Here is a 17,729-nt window from a genome sequence, read left to right on the forward strand (position 1 = left end):
GCGGGTTGATAATTGTGTCCGATAGTTTTAGTCAGTATGAAAATAACAAAATACATTATCGAAAGCACCCATAAATATTTAAAAACCAATAAAAATATCTATCCTTTGTGACAGTTAAAATATTAATGACAGTGGTAGTAATTCTTTGTATAGAGAAATAAATTTGTTGTTTTTACTATTTTATTCGCAATTATTCCATATTTTCTCACCATATAAACCTTTTCGGGACTTCCGCAAATATTTTAAAACTAAAACCAGGCATTTTCGAGTCTCAGCGAGACTATAAACAAGAATTTATTTCTATACATTGAAATTAACAACTTGGTCTCCAAATATATGGCTCATACTTTTTTGGATTTTCTATTACCATTTTACAGCGACATGATTAACAGGAAGTTTAATAATTCTTGTAACAGTTTTAGTAGTCTTTAGAAGTCTATTAAGAAGAAATTGCAAATCTCATTTCAAACAGTGTATTTGACTGAATTGATATGATTTTTTGTTAGGTAGTTTTTGAAATGAGACTTGGCTCCTACGTAATACTTAACCACTTCGTGTAACCGAAGTCCAGATCCAATGTTTTAATGTGAAACATCGAATCAAACTTAAAGCAAATTAAACCGTCTTAAAAATTCTCTTAATATAATTTTAACACTTACAAACAAGCAATATCAATAAGATTTTTAATAAGAAAACAATGACTTAGGAAATTACCTTTTTTGTTATTTTTAAGATATCATCACACAGCGTCACTAAAACCACTATAACTTAAAGACGTTTCAAAACATAATAATTCTAATGATATCTGTAAGAAGCTCTTCAAACGTACGAGATAAGGACGTATAAATAAACTCTAAATAGGAAACGTATCGATTAGTTATACTGGTAATATTGTTTGATAGTCATGTTAAGTAAGTACCTTGTGATATTTCAAATAAATTTAAATTAACTTTTCAATTAATTTAGACCCTCGCAGTATTTGGTGTTTCTACGCTGTTTTGGTAATTGGACAAGTCTATGCAGCCCCATATACCATTCTCTCGGACACCAATGATATTTCCTTGAGTTTGAATCCTTCTTCATCCGGTCTCGGCTTCGACGTTCTTCTATACAGAGGTCTTTAAACGGTTTTTTTTTAATTAAAATTAATTATAATATTAAATCAATCTTGTTCTAGATAATGTTACTGTAATCGAGGGCACTATTGGTGTTAATATAAACGTAACATCATTCAGCTGTTTATCAAGGACATGCAGCTCAGTTACGTCCGATTATACTCTGTCAATAATAGACGTAAATGGTGGTTTTGCCGTAATGTGGGTATCCCACGACCTCACCTATACCCTCAAAGATTGCTTTGATTTAAAAAAAGGTAAAGTTCAAAGAAATATTGCTTCGATTTCATTTCAGTGGCGTTAACTTAACTTAATTTAACAAATGTGATTTAAACTGGATTAAATATTTTTTATTTGGTTTAATTCTATTTGGAATTCATTTTAAAATCACTTCGATTAAATTACATCTTTAATTAAACTGTTTCAAGTTTAAACTATTTGATTTGTTATATCGATACATTACAATTAATTAAAATTTATATATTATTGGGTTCTAAGTTCATTTAATAGAACTTAAATGACGTTAATTTAATTTAATATTATGTATAATTTGTTCAGTTCAATTTTAGGAGAATTAATTTACCTATTCATTATCAATCATTAATTTAATTTATTTAAACTGCATGTTTATATATATATATATATATATATATATATATATATATATATATATATATATATATATACTGTATACTCGGGGCTTGCCTACATTTAATGAAAACGTTCTTGCTATATTTGACACTGCAATCTTAGTCACTGGAGATAACAAAACTGAATCAAGAAAAAAATTTCAAAAAGCTATTTCGATTGCTGGACAGAAAAATGACTCATCAAAATGTATCAAAAGAAATCAGTGCATCATTATTCCACCAACAAAAGAATCAAGCACAAGCCAGTATATAAAAATCAAAAAGTAATCCCTTATGGAAATATCAGTTGATGTTAAACTCAGTTGGAAGCCACATTTTATTACATGGAAAAAATGTGAAGGACTCAACCTAAAATACACGAAATGTTTTGGTTATTAGGTATTATTTAGCATTGTCAGTATAGAATAATCTTTTGCTCCACCAACAAGTCTTGAAACGTGTTTGGACTTATGCTATTCAACTCTAAGGTTGTACCAGCTAAATCAATAGAAATATTAGATAAAGATTCCAAAACAAGGCACTGAAGGTATTGCCAATGTTCCATGGTACATTCGTAACGACAAACTATATAAGGACCTGAAAGTAGAAACTGTCGTTTTCAAGGATTATGCCCAAAGACATGAACAGAGGCTTCATCAGCAGATCAATGTTGAGGTACTTCAACTCATAGATAATGGCTTAGTCAAAGGATTAAAAAAAGTAAAACCACTTTGTCTAGTTACAGTGAAGTTATACGTAATCCTAACTGCACATTGAAAACAGTGACATAGATCTTAAGCCCAAAGTGTCTGATGATGATGTTCAACTGATAAAATAAAAGTACTTCTTGGGAATTTCAATTAAGTTTTCATACAATAAGTCTTCGAATTCATTGTATTAAACTTTGGTCTTCCAGGTCGTTCTTTGTCGTTAACATCCAAATCAGCACTGTTAAATCTAAAAATAAAACCACTTACTAATTGAGAGATATAACGGAGCAGCATCAAAATAGGTTTCTAAAAGGGTTTGATGGGTTGCACCAGCAGCATCAAAAGCTGTTATTTTATATAGATAAATGTCAAAGCCATCCAGCTTAATAGTTAGGTTGGATTGATTAACAATTATTTACATTGATAATTCGCATATTCACCAATATATATATATATATATATCGTACGACTAATATATATGCAAGTACTTAATACATTACATGGTGCTTTGGATTATGTTTACCACCACTATTTTCGATCAAAGTCAAAATTTTTAAAAAAGTTCGATATATATATTTATAGAACTTGCCCTTTTTGTTTGTTTATTACAAAGACAAAAGAATTTTTCATAAATTTAAAAATGCTCTCTATTTTTGGGTTAGAGAAAATGTTTTTCTAGGATAAATTCTTCAGGATAATTAATGATTACTTAGCAGAAATATCAATAGATTTCTTATTATTTCTTTATTTGATAAGTTAGATATACAACAATATTTTTTCACATTCATGACATAATTCCTCACTTCTCATCACTACTCGATGCTTTTATGCAATATGCCTTTATTGCAATAAACTTATCGCATTTGAAGAAATGAAATATAGACATGACATTAACATATTGATATTTTAGGAGAGGTTAATTGGTATGGTGGTCCCCAGAATTATCAACAAGAATGGCCAATAGAAAAACTGACTTTGAATGGTGCCAATCCCTATGTTGTCAGGAAGGATTCGAATTTCGCTGGTCAGTTAAATTCGTCTAATTAAATTAAATTGTATTCAATTAATCCATTTAAATATAGTTCCAGAAAGGTATTGGTTGAATTCCAATGGCGGTTATATATACATACACGAAAACGTTCCATTGTACGTCGATCAGAATAATGAGCGAGACGGGCAGCTTTGTCTCATAGCTTCAAACACTGGACCATATATAAATCGAACTAGAGTATTAAATATCTTGAGAGTTCTAGAGCTACTATTAACGAAAACATGTCTCTGTATTTTTAAAGGTATTGCTGACGTATTTCTTAACGGGTTTTGACGATCCTCAACAAGCGCACTTACATGCAATTGATTACTATTTAGGAAAACCTCAAGGTAAGATAAATAGATTCGATTTTTTTTTTCATCTCGGTGGAACTTATGTACTAGCTATATCAAAAACTCATTACCGCTTTTTTTACCGAAAAAATCTATTTATTCAAAATATTGGCCGTTTGATTCTATAGATGTTATCCATCTTCCAGGCAATTTATGGATTCCACTCCAAAAAAAAAATTTGTTCTTTGAGCAAAATCATCAAACCCAGCCATTTTCTAGCATTTAACACAGAGCCATAGTCTTGCGATAAAAACGATTTGGAGTCGATCGGTCATCTTAAAAAGACTTATTTTAAAAATAAAAAGCCGAAAAATATTATCGCGGTAACAATTAATTATGCCGTATTACACAAATAATATATTATTTGAATGCATTATAATATGAAAATATTGTTTTTGAAACACCTCAACATCGTCAATATCTATTAATATTCAAGGGCATCCCAATGAAGCGATGGTAACGAAACCAATATGGACCACATGGGCCAAATATAAAAAGTATATTAATGATTCGGTAGTTCGCGAATTTGCCTATGACATTTTGGATCATGGTTTCGACGGACAAATAGAGATCGACGAAGACTGGGAGGTACACGTTAAAATTTGTATTAATATAATTTATTTACAATCAATATTTTATAATAATAATTCAATTCATTGACTATTATGGAGAAATTTAACAGTAAGTAGTTTGTGTGTTAATTTTGTGGAATTTCTTTGGAAATTCGAAACTTTATCGCAAAAAATACGTGGATTACTTTCCAAAAGAATGGTCTCAAAGCTGAATCATACGCCATAACTAAAATACATTTTCTTGTCAGTATTTGTGACATTGGATTTCAATAATTGAATTACAAGTTAATTATCAAAACAAGTGAAAATCGGATGGGAAATACCTATACTGACTATGACAACCAAATTTAACACAAGATCTGAAAAGTCCCGGGCCTAATACATAGATGGCGCTAATTTTATTGCATTCACCGCTTTTTCAGTTAGTAATATCCTTAAAAAAAAAGCTGTTAAAATTTCATGGTATTCTATTCATAAGTTTGTGAATTATTGTGCTAAGAGTAACGCTACTTTTGTTATTTTCAAAACAATGGATCAAAAATAATTTCGTGTTTTAATTTTCCACTGCTTCTTGTGCAAGCAATGGCTTGAAAAATATTATAAGGACTCCGTTTCATCAGAAACAACAATAAAACGTTGGTTTGCTGACTTCAAACGTGGTCGTAGAGACACCGATGGTCCAGAACGCAGGGGACGTCCAAATGAGGTCCAAAATCGTTTTGAATGATCGAAAAGAAAATAAGAAAAGTTGCATGAGTTAGCTAATAATTTAAATATATCAAAAGAATGTGTTGGTTTTATATTGCATGAGCATTTAACTATGAGAAAGACCAAAAACGAGAGCTTGTTGATGATTTATTGTACGAGCAGTTTTTGTCCATGTTTAAACGTAACAAACCGGATTTTTTGCGTAGATATGTGATAATGGATCAAACATGGATCCATCACTTCATTCTGGAATCAAAACTGTTGTTATCTTAGTGGACAGCAACTGGTGATTATTTCCTTCTGTAAAACCGATATTCTTTTAATGAATTCTTGCATCCAAAAGGCCTAAAAGATTCTTGAACACCAATTGATTTCTGAGACGAAAAATTACGGCTGAAATGTATTTGTTTACGATAAGTTTGATTGGAAGTAGCAATTCAAAAGAAGAGAAAAAAGAACGTAAATATGGACTGTGTGTATTGAAATATACCAACATGTAACTTATTTAAATATCGGTCTAAAAACTATAAAAAGGAAGTATAGAAATATATTTTATTATGAAAAATGAAATTATATTTTCATAAATGTATTTTTGTGCACACATTTGTGCTGTACAAAATATTGTACTGATTATTAAGGAATATATCTCTACTAAAACTAGCATATTGATATCAAATACTGCCATATTCCAAGATGATAATGCACCCAAACACATAACCAAAATTACTTAGTCATAGTTTAAAGAACATCAGAATATCATCAAACATTTTCACTGGCCAGCACAATCTCCAGACCTCAACATAAATAAAGAGAGTGAGAAGTAGATTTTCATCTCCAACATCATTGAAGCAATTGGCGAATGATTTAGTACAAGAATGGCACGTTTGAAAAACAGGTCGGAAACTATTCAGACACAGTTTATATGATAGGTGTTTATATTATTTTACCCATTCGGTGCTTATACAGTGAATTTATTTTAATATTTACAGACTTGTTTTGGATCCCGTGTCTTCAAACCAGATCTGTTCGCTAACATCACCGAGGTTGTTCGAGACTTACAGGCCCGTAACTTGAGGGTGACTTTATGGGCAGCTCCATTTATTAATCCAGAATGCACCGAATTGATCGAAGAAGGTGAACGAGAAGGTAACTGGTGAATTATTATACCATTTTTGTAGTTGCACGATGATTTCTTTAGGTTACTTCGTGGCAAACCCGGACGGAAATATGACGACGGTATGGTGGGAGAGCAACGACGCTCGACAAATCGACTTTACGAAGAGTGAGGCCGCCGCATGGTATTCCGCAAGGTTGGACAAGGTGCGATCAGAGGTTGGAGTTGACGGGTTTAAGTTCGATGCCGGTGAAGTCGATTATGTAGCACAGGTAACCAACGTAAACGGACTCGTCCTTTTTTAATAATAACAAAACAATTTTAGCCAGGAGTTTACCAATCAGATGATCCAGAAAATGTTCCAAATATTTTCACACAGAGCTACATCAGCACAATATCAAACTACGGAGATTTAATAGAAGCTCGGTCTGCCTTTAAGTGAGTATAATAAGAACCCAATAAATTCGTCATTGTTTATGGAGAATTTTATATGTTTTAGGACTCAGAGATACCCATTCTTCTTGAGAATGATTGACAAAGATTCGGTTTGGGGTTTGGACGACGGTCTTCAATCTTTGGTCACCACACTCTTGCAACTAAATATGGTTGGTTACTCAATGTAAGTATACCAAAATGTAACTTTGTAATGTTGATATTTATTTGCCATAAGTTATCCCTTCATTAGTAGGTCAGAATGGTCTTCGATATATGTTGTCTAAGACTGTTTGCATATTTTTTATGTGTAAATTACTATTAAAAGCTGGAACTTTCTAAGTAACATAACAAGCATCAAAGAACTTTTTGTGTGGAACCCCATATCTAATAATTCCTTGCACATCATTTGAGTAATTGCTAAATTAAATGTTGTTAATTGAAATAAATGTAGGAGCAGTCGATTCTTTAAGTAATTGATGATCTTCGTTGAAGCAGTATGTATGTAGTCTACCACTAAATATGTAAATATATGTTTTTCAATACATTTTGAGCTGACTCATAAAAAAATATTATAGCTTTAATTTCTTTTTGATCAGTATGAGTTTTCAAAATATGACAGATAATTTGAAGACACATTTCAGAAATAACAGGTGGTGAAAAAGTCCCGGTACCATTTTAATCGCGCGCCATCTTGGGTATGTGACGTTTAGCTCAGTTTCGCTTTAACCATTGTGTTGTGTGGTCCAGATTTTATTATGGATAAATATAAGCCACAAGAACGAGCAGAAATAGTGACAATATTATTGAAAATAATCGTTCCATTATTGCCATTTAGCGGAAATTGTGTCAAAAATATCCTAATCGTTCAGTGCCTCACAAAACCACAATTTATCGTTTATATGCGAATTTTCGACAGTACGGTACGACAGCAGACATGCCTCGTTCTGGAAGACAACACACGTCTTGTAAAGCTGAAAATGTAGCTCTGGTGAGCGATAGTATTGCAGAGTTTCCAGAAACATCAATTCGGAGAAACGGTTCCCAGTTACCCATTTCTGCACGCAGTTTAAAGCCAATTTTGAAAACTGGCTTGAAAATGTTTCCGTATAAAATTCAATTAGTCCAAAAATTGTTACTAAGAGATCCTGATCAACGAGTTGAGTATATTAATACAATCCTAAGGCTGTCTGGTGAAATTGAAGATTTTTTGTCTAAATTGATAACGAGCGATGAAGCCCATTTTCTTCTAACCTTCTGGCCACGTCAGTAAAGAGAACAATGGGTTTTGGGGAATAGAGAATATTCAATTAAGTCATGAAACATCATTGCTTCCACTAAACACAAATATATGGTGTGCTATTCATACTGGAAACATCATTGGTCCCTATTTTTTTGAAAATGATCAAGGTGTTGCAGTTACTGTTACCGCTGAATGGTACCAAGACATGATTCGAAATTTTCTTGTGCCTGAAATGGAAGAGCAAGGACTAGAGGACATATAGTTTCAGCAAGATAAGGCCACAGCACACACATCTTTCAACATTTCAATTATTGAATAAAGTTTTCGAAGAAGACTAATTTCGCGAAGTGGCAATTTAGCATGGCCTACCAGATCTCCGGATTTAACAGCACCAGACTTTTCTTATGGGGTCTTTTTAAAATCAAAAGTTTATGTGAATAAGCCCTAGACGATTCAATATCAAGACAGTATTCGTCAGGAAATTAAATAATTCAGCCTCAGATGTTGCAGGGTATCATGAAAAATGTCTTAAAAGAACATAGCGAATCGCGGTCACCATTTAGCCGACATACTTATCTTTTCTTTGAGTTATAGGCAATCGAAATAGTAGCGGGACTTTTGTCCTACTTTGTACTAGTATTGATAGACCAGCAATATTTGCACATCCATTAAAAATAATTGCTAACATAACGAAAACTTCCAATCCGTATGTGTTTATTTTCAATTTCAATTAATAAATATTTTGCGAATTTTATGATGTATGTTTGGAAGTATCCAAGATTTTTGTAAAAAATGTCAATAGCCATAAGTATGCAATAATTTGATATATATGCTATTAGCTTCTAGTGACATTAACCTCAAAACTAAACGGTTACAAGCGATGGAAAAGAACAAAAATATGAAATGTGAAAACATACAATGTACCGCTCTAAAAGTGACAACACTCACTTGAGTGATAATACGTCATTAAAGCAGGAGCATTAGAAAGCTAGCATTCATGGAGGAGCTGCTATGTAAAACAGTTTATAGCGGAAGCCAAAGCTAAGCTGCGAAAGAAGTGGTGTAACAATTATAAAACCTAGACAGTTAATGATAAGAAGAATGTGGAATAATTTAATAAATCATAATATAAATTGCTTCCTAGAAGCGGTCAGGTTTATGTATAGAGAACTTCAAGAGTTTATACAATCCAGGCTGCCTGCTTACTATGATTTAGGCGGCAATATTGTGGTATGCAGCTGGTCTTCTGCTTCACACCCCTGGTCGTATTACTGCGAATGAATATCTCGATATCCTCAGTGATGAAGTTCGTATTATGACTCCTTATTATGGCAATCTTTCAAGATTATAGTGTGCCCATACACATAGGGAACAAGGTTCAGTTTTGATTAATGGAACATCAAAATATCATCAAGCATCTTGAACCTTGATCTTGAATCTTCAACATCATTAAAACAATTGGCGGAGGTTTTGATAGAAGAATTGTTAACATTCGATTGGAAACTATTTTGACACATTACGAATCTATTGCAGTTGTATATAAAAAGCGGTAGCTCCACACCTTATCAATGAATACATATTGTGTATATGTCAGGTGTTCATATTATTTTGTCCGCTCTACTTTCGCAGAAATATAGAATATTCTAGAGTTATGTGAAAGATAGTTAAGCTGAGTGTTGTCAACACTTTATGTCGATTTCGCAATTAAAGTGACGATGTTTTTGATATAATTCATGTAAATCAATGAGTAACATTTAGTGGTTGCCAGATTGGAAAAACCATAATCGCCGATGAAACAAGCAACGAAATTTCAATCTCTGCCGCTATAAATAACCAATTCACAAATTCGTCGACAATTACTTAAAATGATGCCACTGTCCTCCTAAACCGACAAGCCTTGACCTCTTAAGCTGACGCCGTAATTGTTAAACATTATAACAAAACATAAACATATTTTGGGTATTGTCTTGGTAAATCTAGAATTCGCAATATTGCTGTGAGTCACTAAATGGATGTCATTGTTGATTTGTAAATCTGATGGTTTTATATCTTGTTTGTTTTATTATCGAAATAAATTATTCCTTAGGAGCGAGTCAACGTTCGGGCAGGACATTGCAATATATAATATTATGTAAATATAATTTGGGACGTCTACGTAAATGTCACTTTGTTATTGTTAGGTGTTTGCATGTATTCTGATCATTGTTCACTTTAAAGAGTCATTTATTGAGATAAATTGGTACAATATATATTTATCAAAATACTTTTTTATCATTTCAAATTCAGTTAACATAACGCAGAAATTCCCATTCGATTATAACAACCTTCGCAACTCCTGCGTTGCATGGCCAAACTTTCTCATACAAAGAATGGTGCAGAATATTGTTGATCTTTTTTGCAACAATACGTCGGTGGACATCAACAGTAACACTGTCAATCAGTTTTAGTAGGTCACAATACGCTACACCTTGCAGATTTTACTATATGAACAGCAAGACATGAATATTCCGCATCGGAATCGATAAAGATACCTCTCGTGACTTGGGATTATCGTAATAGATCCACTTTTCATTGTAAACGACAATGTCACAATAAGCGTAAGAGCTAGCATCAAAACTTTGAGGTTGTGTTGGATTTTGATTCAATAATTCTTGTAATTCATTGTCCTCCAATTTTGTTGGTCTGCCATGTCGTTCTTAGTCATTACCCTTGAAATCGCCTCTTTTAACTGATTGAAAGAAATCAGACAATTGTGGGAGGTCAAGGCATCATCACCATAAGCTTTTCAAATGAACTTCGGCAGCAGATTTCTTCAACAGCAGATCAAGCAACAACAGTAATGAATGAAGAAAATTCAATTTTGAATGTGCCATGATTATTGTCAGTGTACACTAAACACTTTTTTATAATCTATGTGTCTGACACAAGAGGAAAAAGTAAAAAATTGTCTTTAGTGTCGTATCACTAATATCGAGAAAGTTTTATAATGTTAGAGATACTCTCCTGTTGATAATCTTACAATATGACAACATTTGACGATACTCCTTGTATGAAACCTGCACTGATTTTACATACCGTTTACTGACCCAATCTTATACCCAGCGAATTTTATTATTAGTCTACTTTTACTTAAGTGAAACCTTAATGATAATTAGGACATAACAGGTCAATTAAAAATTCCATTGACATATAGATGGCGGTACTAGAATTAAATCCATATGTTTTTTAGTTAGCCCTAACCCTCAAAAGATGCGTTTATAAATTTGACAGCTGTCGGATCATTAGTTTGTGAATTATAGCATTTTGAGTGAAACAACTTTTGTTATTGTAAAAAAATGGATAAAAAGGAATTTCACGTGTTGATCAAATATTGCTTTTCGAAAGAAAAAAATACAGAGGAAAATCAACCATCAAGGTATACTAAATTTAGATGTGGTGAAATGAGCACCGATGACGGTGAATGCAGTGGACGCTAAATACAGGGTGTTACTGTTTACATTTAAAAAATCCACAAAATTAAATCCACTTGAATGACCGTAAATTGAGATTAAATGAAATAGCAGACATTCTAAAGACATCAACTGAACGTGTACATCATATCATTCGTGTCGAAGATCGTTTGACGATGATCAAGCGTAATAAACCCGAGTTTTTGCGAATATATGTGACTATGGATGAAACATGGCTCCATCATTTCACTCCGAAGTCCCGTCGACAGTCATCTGAGTGAACTGCATACGATGAATTCGCTCCAAAGCGTGGGAAAACGCAACAGTCGGCTGGCAAGGTTATGGCAGCTGTATTTTGGGATGCGCATGGAATAATTTTCATTGACTACCTTGAAGAAGCAAGAACCATCAACAGTGAAAACGATGGCAAAAATCAATTAATTGGGCTTCGAATTGTTTCCTCATCCACCTTATTTTCCAGGTCTGGCCTCAGCGACTATTTTCTGTTCTCAGATCTCGAAAGAATGCTCGCTTCCCAGCGAAGAATTCTTTCACAAGAAGATTCCGAAGTCACTTTAGGTGGCGTTTATATATCCTTCAAATTATCAATAGATCACAACTACACATCAGTTACTTTGGCCACTTTGGCGTCAGTTTCTGATTTATAAAATGGTTATAATTTATACTTTACAGTTGCAGTCATGAAAATATTATCTTTAATTTACCGTAATTTGAGAATTATGGGAAAGATACGAAGAAATAATAAAATAGATAAAGATACATGGATAAATTAAACTAACGAACTAAAATTAAAAGGTATAAAATATTGAATTATCAGATGGGATTCTTAGTACCATAGATATTCGGAACGATTTATGATTTCTTTGAAGGATACACGTCCTCGTCTGCGTCCAAAAAAAAAATTATCGAGAAAATGTAAATAAATAAAACTCGCTTTTACATATATAGGGTGTTACCAGATATGATAGGAGGAAACGGATACAGACAACAACCTACTTTGGATTTGTTGATTAGATGGACTCAAGCGACAGTATTTATGCCAGCCATGCAGTTCAGCTATTTGCCGTGGGATTTTGCTGATGATGACAAGGTGCTTAACTTTTTCCGAGTAATAATCAGTAACTATTAGTGATACACCATTTTGTCTTTTTAGTTAAACACCACAGAAATAGTGAGGAACATGGTAAATCTTCATGAGAAATATGCTCCAGATATCTTATCTGCCATGAAGCTCACTGTGAGGGCAGGGATTCCCACTAACCCACCAATATGGTGGATAGCACCCACAGATTCAGAAGCTTTGAAAGTTTCGGACGGTCAGTGACTAGTTGCGTAACACAAATCGGATATATAACATAGTAATTATTTTCAGAATTCTTACTTGGTGACACTATCCTGGTTGCTCCAGTATTACAAGAAGGAGCTACGTCTAGGCAGGTGTATCTTCCCGAGGGCACTTGGCTGGATGGAAACGATAATAGTTGCAAATATGAGGGTCCTATCAGTTTGCTCTATGACGCACCAATTGAAGTTTTACCGTATTTCATCAGACAGTATTAGAAATGGTAAAAAACAGCGTTAAATAATACAATGAAACTTATCAATAAATTGCTATTAATACTTGTCTTTTATTAACTTAAACCAATTATCATACCGATACTCAATAAGTTATCAGATCAAATAATGTGATTGGCATCTTAACATTCCAACAAAAGGTTACGCTATATATATAAGGTACGTTATATATATATATATATATATATATATATGTATATATATATATATATATATATATATATATATATATATATATATATATATCAACGTTATATAGGATAACTGATATCGTTAATATTTCTTCTTCATTATTACAAATAGATTAACTCAGCAAAAGCAGATTCTTCTCTTTCACAATAATAAAAACCTTTATGTTTCAAACTCTAATATATAAAAGGCAAAATATATTATAAAAAATATATTGGTTCGAATTAAAAATATATTATGGCTTGAGGCTATATATATATATATATATATATATATATATATATATATATATATATATATATATATATATATAACATTGTAAATAGATAGAAAAATCACTGCCAATTCTTCTTTTAGATCGTCAGAAGAACAAATGAATGAAATATTTCTTACGCATATGTTAAAGGTATCACAAAGGGCCTTTTTTAATAAGGCGATATATTGTTTTACGAATCACTTATGCTTCGGGACGGGACGGAATTAATATACCACTTATGGCCTTGGAACAAAAGAGACCTTATTTTGATCCCTGGTTATATATACCCATTCGATACAAGTCACAGCGCCCTCTACTAACTTTTCTTCCTCCTTTCTATACTGGCTAGCTAAAAAGAAAAACATTTTGATCGATAAATAGAAAAATAATTTTGTTTTTTTTTATTATCTTTTTCGATTTGCTAGGTTTCTTGACGTTTGTTTAAGCCTTTTGAATATTAAAACTTCCTTCATTCGACTCTCAACGAATACAAATTTTAAGACATTCTTTATTAACGATAAATAAAATTACTATTGAATCTAAAAAAGGTGCGATGGTTTAATAATTGATAAAATTGATTCAGAAAATATAATACAAATATGTTCTATTTATAATCAAGGCAAATATATAAAATATAAAAATAATGTTACATCATTTGAATGAAAGTGTTATTTTGAACGTAATAAATTACAGGAATTATCTATTTCCTTTTCTATTCTAAAGAAAATTCTAAAAAGAATATGTATATCTCCATCTCACTGATGACATGGTTAAAAAAATTAGTAAATACATTTCAAAGAAATGGAAATAAAACAATTAATTTTGTTACATTATGTCATTGTTAATTTCCGAATATTAACATACGATTAAATATATTTGGGGATCATTATTCCATTAATTTTTTCACATAGCCACTTGCCAATTTAAAATTGTTTAAAATAATAGCACAAAAATTCAAACAATTATCTTCGTCCATTCCTCTCTCAAAATTGGTATGGGAAGGAATTCATACAGCACGAATAGAAAAACAGAAGAAGTCTGCATTTGACTGAAATTCCAATTATTATATTCAGTAGCTAGTTTTTTACTATCCACCAATTCAACTATTACCTGTTTCGACTATTTTCAGTCGCCAGTTCCCAACGCTAATTATTAGACTTTTCATGTTTTCTAACGATTTTCATTGTCCTGTCCAGTGCTTCAAAATAGTCTATCTATATATATATATATATATATATATATATATATATATATATATATATATATATATATATATATATATATATATAGATTGTAAATAGATAGAAAAATTCTTCTTTTAGATCGTCAGAAGAACAAATGAATGAAATATTTCTTACGCATATGTTAAAGGTATCACAAAGGGCCTTTTTTAATAAACCGATATATTGTTTTACGAATCACTTATGATTCGGGACGGGACGGAATTAATATACCACTTATAGCCTTGGAACAAAAGAGACCTTACTTTGATCCCTGGTTATATATACCCATTCGATACAAGTCACAGCGCCCTCTACTAACTTTTCTTCCTCCTTTCTATACTGGCTCTTGTATCGGGACAAGTCATATATTTAACATATTGAGGTCATAGAAATCAATGACTTCTTTGTCATCAAATTAATAACCTTTATTGCTGTTCATAGTAACAAATATATAAAACATCCTTTCCTTACCGATATACCTATTTATGCTCCAGATATCTTATCTGCCATGAAGCTCAGGGTGAGGGCAGGGATTCCCACTAACCCACCAATATGGTGGATAGCACCCACAGATTCAGAAGCTTTGAAAGTTTCGGACGGTCAGTGACTAGTTGCGTAACACAAATCGGATATATAACATAGTAATTATTTTCAGAATTCTTACTTGGTGACACTATCCTGGTTGCTCCAGTATTACAAGAAGGAGCTACGTCTAGGCAGGTGTATCTTCCCGAGGGCACTTGGCTGGATGGAAACGATAATAGTTGCAAATATGAGGGTCCTATCAGTTTGCTCTATGACGCACCAATTGAAGTTTTACCGTATTTCATCAGACAGTATTAGAAATGGTAAAAAACAGCGTTAAATAATACAATGAAACTTATCAATAAATTGCTATTAATACTTGTCTTTTATTAACTTAAACCATTTATCATACCGATACTCAATAAGTTATCAGATCAAATAATGTGATTGGCATCTTAACATTCCAACAAAAGGTTACGCTATATATATAAGGTACGTTATATATATATATATATATATATATATATATATATATATATATATATATATATCAACGTTATATAGGATAACTGATATCGTTAATATTTCTTCTCCTTTATTACAGATAGATTAACTCAGCAAAAGCAGATTCTTCTCTTTCACAATAATGAAAACCTTTATGTTTCAAACTCTAATATATAAAAGGCAAAATATATTATAAAAAATATATTGGTTCGAATTAAAAATACATTATGGCTTGAGGTTATATATATATATATATATATATATATATATAGATTGTAAATAGATAGAAAAATTCTTCTTTTAGATCGTCAGAAGAACAAATGAATGAAATATTTCTTACGCATATGTTAAAGGTATCACAAAGGGTCTTTTTTAATAAGGCGATATATTGTTTTACGAATCACTTATGATTCGGAACGGGACGGAATTAATATACCACTTATGGCCTTGGAACAAAAGAGACCTTACTTTGATCCCTGGTTATATATACCCATTCGATACAAGTCACAGCGCCCTCTACTAACCTTTCTGCCTCCTTTCTATACTGGCTCTGTTGAGACAAGTCATATATTTAACATATTGAGGTCATAGAAATCAATGACTCTTTGTCATCAAATTAATAACCTTTATTGCTGTTCATAGTAACAAATATATAAAGCATCCTTTCCTTACCGATATCCCTATTTACCTTAACAGACATATAAGTTAATACCTTAATAGAAATTATTTGTTATAGAAAAATACAACCGAAAAAGAAAAAGACACTGACAATACTGGAGACCCAATTAGTTGTATAGTACCGCGACAATGATGAAATTTGTTGATAAATGTTCTAGACCTTGCAGTGTCATTATAAATTATGTTGGAATAAATTTATAATAACACCTATGTAACCAACGTGGTATTAAAGTACAAGAACGTATTTTTTTCCAGATGTATAGATAATAGTTACTCAGTTTGATAAATATTTTGAAAGATTTTGAATTTTTAACATTTTATATATAATATAAATAAAAAAAAACACTTACTTTTAAATTGTTTGTGATTGTAACAGTGACACTACTACTACTATATCATTTATGAAGCTGAATGTTAAAATCGTTGAAATATATTGATAACCCGTGTGTGAACTATTATTATTATACATTTAATATAAATAAAATACGTAAGTGCAATTCCGTTAAAAATAAACAAATAATATGGTCACGGACTTTTTCATTCGTAATTATGGTGATTCAAAGTTGTTCTTCATGGAATATCTGATAGATACGTGGTTTATAGTGATACTAGCGACCCGCCCCGGCTTCGCACGGGTGCAATGCTGATACTAAATTAAATACACTACAGAAAAAATATGAACGTTGTATATAAAAACATAGCGGCCCGCTCCGACTTTGCACGGGCATAAAATATATATGCCTATGTCACTCAATGAAAACATGATTAAAATCGATCCAGTATTTTTGGTTCATTCATTACTGCCCTTGGCCTGCACGCATTAAATTTGGAGTAAAACAATTCCTCTTCCCCTATACTTACTATGAAGATTTCCTGCTATCTTTGGAATATCTAAATTCATACAATTTTTATTACATTACACATTTTTAAACGCAAATTTTAAATTTGTAATATCTCCGAAAATATTTGTTTAATTTACATGCTGTAAGGAACCATATTGATCTATATTAATTGCACACTGTATTTAAGGTACTTAATTCGATAAGGATTAATGCCGTATTGCTTAAAATAGCTTCGTAAATAAGCCATTTTCTCACGTAAAAAGTAAACAATAAAAATGGTTAATGTGGGTTATCCCTAAAAGATAAACATATACCATCGCGGACTTTTTTGTAGACCTTTTTATGGTGTACAATACTGTAGTACATTAATTTGATCTAACTCGTAGGGTTAGGCAGCGTTTTTGCTAATTGCTAAATAAGCCTAAAAAAATAGGTTAATTTACGACATCACGTTAGAAACCTCTAGTATATTAGTTGCCTTAGTATATTACGCATGTATTATACATATAAATCTTCCTCTTGAATCACTCTATCTATTAAAAAAAACCGCATCAAATTCCG

The 17,729-nt window shown here is 31.9% G+C and overlaps 2 protein-coding genes and 1 long non-coding RNA gene across 5 annotated transcripts in view; 2 read left to right on the plus strand and 1 right to left on the minus strand.

Annotated features, from left to right (window-relative positions):
• LOC143191527 (uncharacterized) overlaps positions 1-16,813 on the minus strand; it is a 28,940-nt gene extending 12,127 nt beyond the window's left edge. The window contains exon 1 of one of the 3 annotated variants that reach the window (XR_013004529.1): positions 16,677-16,813. This is a non-coding gene — a long non-coding RNA (uncharacterized LOC143191527). Of the gene's footprint in view, positions 1-714; positions 816-12,757; positions 12,880-16,676 lie in introns of those variants that run through there. The other 2 variants (XR_013004531.1, XR_013004530.1) reach the window with 2 other exon arrangements.
• LOC143191513 (myogenesis-regulating glycosidase) lies at positions 809-12,996 on the plus strand. Its single transcript, XM_076396688.1, has 14 exons — positions 809-911; positions 967-1,116; positions 1,178-1,372; positions 3,365-3,478; positions 3,537-3,682; positions 3,747-3,834; positions 4,274-4,425; positions 6,107-6,263; positions 6,316-6,503; positions 6,557-6,669; positions 6,731-6,850; positions 12,325-12,466; positions 12,530-12,692; positions 12,749-12,996. Exons 1-14 carry the CDS (start codon positions 905-907, stop codon positions 12,934-12,936), a joined length of 1,923 nt encoding a protein of 640 aa, XP_076252803.1. The 5' UTR covers positions 809-904; the 3' UTR covers positions 12,937-12,996.
• On the plus strand, positions 15,007-15,522 carry LOC143191526 (myogenesis-regulating glycosidase-like). The gene is made up of 2 exons (XM_076396706.1): positions 15,007-15,218; positions 15,275-15,522. Exons 1-2 carry the CDS (start codon positions 15,128-15,130, stop codon positions 15,460-15,462), a joined length of 279 nt encoding a protein of 92 aa, XP_076252821.1. The 5' UTR covers positions 15,007-15,127; the 3' UTR covers positions 15,463-15,522.
• Positions 16,814-17,729: the final 916 nt, after the last annotated feature.

The sequence above is a fragment of the Rhynchophorus ferrugineus genome, unplaced genomic scaffold (genome assembly GCF_030347505.1).
Source record: "Rhynchophorus ferrugineus isolate W39M unplaced genomic scaffold, kcgeb_rfMv2 rfM2, whole genome shotgun sequence".
In the NCBI taxonomy this organism is placed as follows: domain Eukaryota; kingdom Metazoa; phylum Arthropoda; class Insecta; order Coleoptera; family Curculionidae; genus Rhynchophorus; species Rhynchophorus ferrugineus.